The sequence below is a fragment of the Arachis hypogaea genome, chromosome 3 (assembly GCF_003086295.3).
Source record: "Arachis hypogaea cultivar Tifrunner chromosome 3, arahy.Tifrunner.gnm2.J5K5, whole genome shotgun sequence".
Classification (NCBI taxonomy): domain Eukaryota; kingdom Viridiplantae; phylum Streptophyta; class Magnoliopsida; order Fabales; family Fabaceae; genus Arachis; species Arachis hypogaea.
The window spans coordinates 141,268,237-141,276,709 of NC_092038.1; the positions used below are offsets into that span (position 1 = coordinate 141,268,237).

At 33.1% G+C, this 8,473-nt stretch overlaps 1 protein-coding gene across 1 annotated transcript; it reads right to left on the minus strand.

The window, feature by feature from the left end:
- Positions 1-1,105: 1,105 nt before the first annotated feature.
- LOC112734757 (uncharacterized protein At4g22758) lies at positions 1,106-3,139 on the minus strand. Its single transcript, XM_025784207.3, has 2 exons — positions 2,231-3,139; positions 1,106-1,720 (listed from the first exon to the last, which is right to left on the minus strand). The coding sequence occupies exons 1-2, from the start codon at positions 2,463-2,465 to the stop codon at positions 1,527-1,529; spliced, it is 429 nt and encodes a 142-aa protein (XP_025639992.1). The 5' UTR covers positions 2,466-3,139; the 3' UTR covers positions 1,106-1,526.
- Positions 3,140-8,473: the final 5,334 nt, after the last annotated feature.

Below are 8,473 nucleotides of genomic sequence, written 5' to 3' on the forward strand. Positions count from 1 at the left end.
CATAAATATGTATGCAAGTTATATAATTTGTGTGTACGAATTGTGATAAATATAAATATAAAATAAGTAATTTATGTATATAAATTTTTATAAATATGAATACAAATTATTACTAATCTAAAATAATAATATTTTTTATCATATAATATTGTTGATAATTTTTTATGCATTTTTTTTTCTAGCAAGCAAGACGTACTCCTCAATTGAAAGTGAATACACTAATTGAGCGCACACAAATAGCGCTTGATAATTAAATCAAGAAAGTGAACGTGTAACTACTACGAATTATACTCAGAATGTAATTTTCATGCTTACTCATAGTATACTATTAAGTATCTACAGAGGAAAAGATATAAACATGTGTACATAAAGTTGAGTTTGTTTAATTGAAATTCATTAAGAGAATAGGATTGTGCAGTATGCAAAGAATTGGGCAGAATGAAAGAACGGCCACAAAATGAGTTGAAACTTGGAGTGGAACAGTCATAGATTCGCAAATTGTGAAAAAAGGGGTGGTGGAAACAGAGCGGAATCATGTAGGTGCAGATGCACATGTAATTAAATGCCTAATGCCCTAAATTGATTGCAACTCTTAACCAATCACATAGCTATAGGAGGGATGGAGGGGAGAGCTACACTTGGTTATGCTTGATTCTAAAATGGATTACTCTCGTCATCTCTTGTAACGAAAACACAGCTGTCACAAGCGGAGAAGATATGTCCAACACCCACATGTTCATGATGCTGCTATTATTAGTATGCTTAGTAAATTGGTACAATAATAATATTTGGCCTCGCCGCTGGAAATGTCTTTGGGCACATGATGCTGCTGCTCCTCTCATACCTTGCTTTTTGCTCCTCAATTTGTCAATTTTCTTCAATAAAATTGGCAAATTTGCGGGTACAATTCGTCCAAGTAAAGCAACCGTGTGCACAGAAACAAATATTATTTAGATTTTAGATTTCTACAAAATATTATTATTGATTTATTTTATTTATTATAAATACAAATATTTATTTTTCAAACACGATTACAATTTACGAGTTGACCGGTGTCTGAAGATCAGAACACACATTTCACAGTAAGATTAGAAAGACTTTAGTATGAGTTTGGAATAATAGTTTGTTATATTACTATATTAGGAAGTTGTGGTGTTCTAGTACGTCCCTCCTAACCCCAGCTGAGGTGAAGGAAATTGTCAACAATTTACAGATCCCAACAACAAACACGTGTTCTGACTTGAAAAAGAAAAAACAACACAACTAGCCCAGGCATTTTCACTTTGCGCTAACGGAATATTCCTCAGCATATTACACTTAACAGTTGAATAACATCAATTCTGATTCCAATGAAGATCGAAACCCTAAATATCAAAGCTTATTATTAAAATTCACTAAAGAGAGTGAGTTCCCAGGCTAGTGAGAACAAGAGAAAACCAACCAGTATAATAATAAAAAAAAAACATGAAAGAAGAACAATGATGTAAGACTTGAACGACAATGAATTCGTTGAAACTCTCAAGCACTCAGTGGGAAGAAATCTTAAGGTTGAGGGACTTGTTGAACCAGGCCTTCCAGCTGCCGCTGCCTCTGCGTGAGAGGGTGGTTGTGGTCTCACTTGCATCAGCATCTGCCACACGCCTCGAAGATGTTTCCGGCTTCCTGCATAGCATGAAGTTCCTTGCTCCGTGTGATCCAATTGTCTCCCAAGGACTCAGGGCTGCACAAACATTAATACCAATGCATAATTCAGAACCATCTCAATTTCAAACTCCAAAACCACAGATCAAGCAATTGTTTTGTTAAAACAATTTCATTCTAAGCTTGCCAATGTAGCTTTTTTAAAAAAAAAAATGAAATTGAGCATCAATGCTTTCATTAGGTACAAAATTTGAAAATTTCTCTTTTGGCTAACCTTAATAAGTGACTCGTTAGCCAAGCCCTTAACCAATTAAGGCAAAAACAAAGGGAAGAATCAGGTTTTCAAAAGAAGAATGCTTAAAACATGTTAATGACGACAAACAAAAGATGCAACACCAAGCCATGACCATTGCCAAAATAGGGTTCCAAAATTTCCATTAAAACAAATGTAAAAAATGTCAACTTGATAAAACTAGAAGCTACAACGTCAACAGAGATTCACAAACTCAACGCAGGGATACAATTACTGCAATGCTGAACAGAACATGATTGCAGGAAACAAAAAAGTTTCAGAATTTGGAGGAAGTACCATCAGATCCAACAAGGGGGCAGTAGAGGGCGAATCCGGCGGTGTCGGTGCCAAGAACAGGGAGCCTCCCCTCGCGGGCGTAGGACTTAAGGGCGGTGTCGATGACCGCCGCAACAAGGTCTCCCTCATTCACCACAAACCGAATCGGACCCGCGCTCCCAAGCACGTTGATGCTTATCAGAAGCCTCCTCACGTTCGCGTTCTGGTTGTTCTTCTTCTGCTTGCTCAGCAACATCTTTTCTTTTCTCTTTCTCTCAAATTCCTCTTCTTTTTTTTATTGAAATCAATCGAAAGAAAAAAACGAAAACAACACACGCACACAATTAAAAGAATTCACCGATCGGAGACGAATCCCTTAGCCCGGATCTGTAGCGATCACCGATCGGGTGAAGAAAAAGAACCAAAGAATGTGGATTCCCGTCGCAAAAGAAAAGGGGGGAAATTAGGGTTTGTTAAATCGGCGTGAGAGAATTCAGGGGTCGAGGCCGATGCAGCGGTAGTACCAGCCTTCCTTGCAAGAGCCGAATGCGAATGCAGATGCAGACGAAACGGGGAGGATTGCGCTCGCCCTTGAAGGAAGAAGGGGGCGCATGTAATCGCTGTTGCTTAGGGTTTCTACCATTCACAACCGATTTGAGCTTTGGGAGATGAGAAAAGAACGCACAAGAGGTAGAGGACCCAGCGTGTCGGAGAGAAAAAAAATTGAAACTTTGTTCAACTTTTCAAGGGTGCATTAGAAAACGTGGGGGAGCTTCCTTAAATAAGGGTAGCGTAGGGTTGGTGAAATTCGGAAATTTCGGATCCGGATTCGGGTCCTTAGGGTTCTAGATTTTATTGTTGTTTTGTTAATTTAATTTAGTTCAATCATGATTTTCATCTCAAATTGTGTGTGTGTGATTCTTTTCCCTTGAGATTGTGCGAGCTGAAAGACACGCAATTTTAACAAGGCCAACAAAATACTTAATTATTTACCCTAATTATTTTGGTTCATAACTTTTGTCTTGATTGGTTTATTTCCTTCGAATTAGGTTAGAGGGCGTTTTAAAGCCACTAAATAAGATATTAAATAAAAGAAATTATTTTCTTTAATATATTGAATATATACAAAATTTAAAATATAATATGTTAAGATTACTATTAGAAAAAATTTTAAATTCTTATTTTAATAAATATATAACAAATGTAATAAAAAATTAAATTTTTATTTCTTATAAAAAATTAATAAGTAAGAATATATATTAACTAAAAAATATCTATACAAAAATTTCTTTGGCAGTAATATATTTAATTAATGCCATTAGAAAATTTGTTTACAAGAATCTATTTTCTTTTGTGAATTTTTAAAATGTGTGAGCTAAAGATGCGCATTTCTACTTTTACAACGAAGCCAGTATTTAATTCATGAATTTACCTCGTCAAAATTTATCATTTTTGTTTTGATTTTTAGATCACTCATTTTCCTTTTTGATTTCCTGTGTGTTGAGGGTTGTTGAACTTGAACCAGAAACGTGTAGAAGATTACCGATTTGGTCATGTTTAGCATCGGATGCCCATTACAAAACATATTCTTTCTTAGGTTCATCGGTTCATGTGTACAGTACAGATGCTTGTTCAATTTCAAACAAACCAGCTTTCTATTAGAAGAAATAAATTTTTTTAATTGTTAAAAAAAATTATGAAAGTAAAATATGATCTTTAACTTTTTATTGTTTTCTCTTTTATATTTATTTTTTGTCTTATTTACAAAATTAATAATAAAAAATTACATTTTATCTTTCAATTGTTAAAAAAAATTGAGAAAGTCTATTTTCTCTGTTAGACCCTTTTTATTTTTATTCAGTTTTAGATAAAAAATTATATAATATGTCATAATAGGGGGAATGTCATTGCTTTGAATTTGTATTTTGTTTGGCACATATTTGAATTTAGATATAGATTTTCATAATAAAGGAATAAAACTGGTTCCATGCCTCCTTGGGCTCTACGCATTTCCATTTGAAGAGAAAAAATCTGAAAAAAAAAATTAACCAGTACAAACAAATAAATAAATAATGTAAAATAAAAATACTATATGTATATAAAAATGATTATTAAATGAATTATCATATATTTATGTATATTAATATTTTATATTTTATGTAAATAATTAATTTGATATCTAATATTTTGTATTTGTTTAATATGAATTAATATAAAAAATGTCGAAATAATGTAAATCTTATTCTGATTTTCTCTGCTTCAGTTTATTGGTAACAAATTTATACAAAAACAAGTTAATTAAAATTATATTGAATTTAATTTTAATAATCCAGCCATGTCTTTTGTTCCCCAAACGTTTAAAATCCCATCGACACTCGACAGTGGGCGCGTGTTTCGTTGTGACGCATTTGACCATGATCAGAATTCCAAAGTAGTATGCTAAGTACGCCAGAAAATTCAAGAGCGGCGTCATTAGTAGATTCTTAAATATTATTTCACCCCACTTGTATTGTAGTTGTAGAATAAAACTTTGTTTTTAAATGTTAGCCATCAATATCTGAAAATATATATTATTAATTGTGCATAGATTGGAACCCCATTTTTCCAGGCATCAAATTCCACATGGTGATGGCTTTCAAGACAGAGACTCTCATAATCATAACTCAGTTGCAAATGGATACTGAATCGGTGAATCCTATTGGGGGGTGCAATTGGATTTCAACTTTTATTTTTGTTCAATCAATCAAACTAAAACGGCGGCCGATTATCCTAAATTAATTTACAAGTAATAATTTTGTTTCGAGTATTTATTTTAAGTTTTGGTACTATAAGTTGCGACTGAAAGTCTTCGACTAATTCACGTGCTTTCTACTACCAATTAACGCAGAGCATAGTGCACCATGAATTAAATAACAAACTATCAGCTAATGCATGTAATTTGATACTTATTTTTTAAGTCAAGTTTGACATAACATTTAGCTATTAAGAAAGTGATTTAAAACTTTATTTCTACAGTGAATTGAACTAATTAATCAAAACGTTTTTTTTAATATATATTATTTATCATTTCTGTTAACGAGATTTGAACCTAGGATCAAGAAGCTTTCTTCCTTTAAAATGCTCCTGATATATTTGATTTAGTTAGATGTGATTCAAATTTCTACAGATTTTGTTTCCTAATTTCCTCCCTACTTTTTTTAAAATTGTTTTGATAAACTATTACTTTCGGTGGGTCCAGGTTCCAGAATTCAATCTACTTGTGGGCCGTACTCTGAAGCTGATCTGCATCTATTGGGCCTACCTAAAAAGGCCTCATAACTATTTTGTGGTGATGGATAAAGTAGGTACTACTACAAAAAAAAAAGGATAAAGTAGGTACAGCAGGTCCAGTAAACTTAGTTTTTTAAAGGATGTGACCCTCTTGACCAAAAAAAAAAAAGATGTGACCCTTCAAAAATATCTTGTATAAAATTGTATAGCGCTATAATTTCTAAAATTCTTTTAAGGTGTAATTTTTAGAGGCCTGCTATACATACAAGTCTTTTTGTCTTACAAGTCTTACAAGTTGGTACAAGCCTAATAAAAAACACGCATTACACTCCCATATTCAAGAGTAAATAAACGCACGTTATTCAACCACTTCATGTTTCCAAAGCGCGCTACTCACCATGCATTATAAACAACTCTTTTTCTTCTTCCTCAATGAAAATAAGTTTCTTGCCAAATTTGGAGATAATGGAATTCAGAAATACACCCAAACGATTACAGAAATACACCCAAACGATTATAGAAATACACCCAAAGGATTTAAGAAATATACCCAAAGGATTACAAAAATTACACCCAAAGGATTTAAGAAATACACCCAAAATTCGTTGAAGTACACCTTATGCATAATTCAGAACTCTTTCTCTTTCTCCTCCTCATCTTCAGCTGCTTCTTCTTCTTCTTCAAAAACGATTTCAGAGCTTAATGTCAAAAAACAATGGAAATCGAGAATAACGAAGAAAGAAAACAGAGAGAAAAGTACGTAAATGAAGAAGGAGAAAGAGAAGGCAAGAAACGAAAGAAAAGAAGAAGAATAAGAAGAAGAAGAAGAGGAAGAAGAATGTGCAGCAAGAAGAAGAAGAAGGTGCAGTGAAAACGTGCAGTAACGGTTGAAGAAGGAGAAAGAGAAGGCAAGAAACGAAAGAAAAGAAGAAGAAGAAGAAGAGGAAGAGGAAGAAGAACGTGCAGCAAGAAGAAGAAGAAGGTGCAGTGAAAACGTGCAGTAATAGTTGAAGAAGGAGAAAGAGAAGGCAAGAAACGAAAGAAAAGAAGAAGAACGTGCGCAAGAAGGTGCACTTGTAAAGACTTGTATAAAAAAATGCTTGTATGTGGAGAATTTCTCTAATTTTTATTGGTTAAAATCGAGAATCTAACTTATGAAGTTATGATACTTAACATTTATATGTGTATCTAGTACGTTGAACCATAGTTATTAGAATTAAACCGGTAATTGATTCGGTCATACGATTGGGTTATTGGACTATTGGTTCAACTAGTGAATCACTGATTCACCCAGTTGATCCGGTTATAATTAAAAAATATATAAAATTATAAAAATAAAATAAAAAATTAAATACATATTTTAAAAATATATTAATAACAATCAAATATCAATTCTTAGATATAATTTATGGTGCAAAAAAAGATAATAAATTAGTCACTAGTACAAAATACTTTCTCAATTTAAATGAACAAGTGAAAAAACAAAAAATAACACAATCAATATCAATATGTTCATATATCCCATGTATTGTTACTTGTTTGATATCCATGTCAATCCATGCTTAAAAGGATAAAAACATAAAAATTCATTCATCGTTTATTATATATTTACTTTTTGTCACTTATATTGTTAAGAAACAAAGTCATGCAGTGGTAAGGGAAGTGCGTTGCATGCATGCAGTCTTGGGTGTATTGTGGATCCACACTGGTCAACTGCAGTCTGAAGTGCGAATCGGTCGATTTTTAACATAGTTGACCGGTTCAATTGTAAATCCGATCCAATTAACGAACTGAATCTGCCAAACCATCAGTTCACCAGTTTTCCAATTGAACCGGCCGATTCGATTCAGTTCTGATAACTTTGCATTGAACCTGCGATTCTTATTAATGAAATTTGTTTTTTAAAAAAGTGGCACTTTGCTCCTGTTTTAATGTCTTGTTAAGACAAACTAACTACAAAAATACATAGATCTATGTACATATATATCAACTAATGTTATATCTAAGTCCTCGATTATATTATAATGTAAGTCACATTTTTCTTTGTTAATAGAGATTTCGACTCATGAAGAGACTCGATTGTGGTGTATAGGAAGTCAAAACATGGCACAGATGGCCATAGAAAAAATTTCCTTTGACTATAACAAGAATAAAATGGTGATCAAGGTCAAAGGCTTAATGACTTGAGGAAGGTTAAAGAACAGGGTCGAAACCAAGAATGTATCACGTGGTAAATATGGATGCAATACAAGAACAAGAAGTTTGAAAAGCAAGGCAAGATAGAACGTGGGGTATCATGATAAAAATGCTTCAGGGTCAAGGCAAGGTCGTGGCTTAAAAAAAGGGAGCAAACCAGGTCAGGGTCAAGATTATTCAGGAGCAAGTCTATCCTTGTGATCTACAAATAGGAAGAACTCAGAAGCGTTTGGGGACTTCAATGAATAACACTAGATTATCATCTAAACTCATAAAATTTTCAGTCTTAGTGACGCAAATAGGGTATTAAATGAAGTCAGAACAAACAATGTTGCTCATGCTTATGTCAAAATATAACTCAAGCTATCGAGTAAATCCTAAATAGAGCGAGATTAAATATAACGGTGACAAATCAACTTTATTTTATATCCCCTTTTCAAATTATGTTTTGCAGGCTGAACTACCCAGGAGAGTCAAAACTCCTAAATCCCTTACAAAGTTTGCTGGGAAAAGTGGGAAATCGATTATAGAGCACATTGCTCGGTATTCAGTTGAAATAGGCGAGTTAGCTAATAATGAATATTTGAAAATCAGATATTTTCTCTCTTCACTAACAAAGAACGCTTTCACTTGGTTTTCAAATTTGTAACCTAATTCGATCCATAGTTGGGTTCAATTAAAAAGAAGTTTTCATGATCAATTTCTTTAGGGGTGAAATGAATGTGACTTTATCTGATTTATTTACAGTAAAGAGAAAAAAAACTGAGTTGATTGATGACTACCTTATCCGATTCAAGA

Coding starts and splice junctions, on each gene's coding strand:
- LOC112734757 (XM_025784207.3), bottom strand. CDS start 2,465: ATGTTGCTGAGCAAGCAGAAGAAGAACAACCAGAACGCGAACGTGAGG. Junction 1,721..2,230: donor CCCCCTTGTTGGATCTGATG/GTACTTCCTCCA, acceptor ATGTTTGTGCAG/CCCTGAGTCCTTGGGAGACA.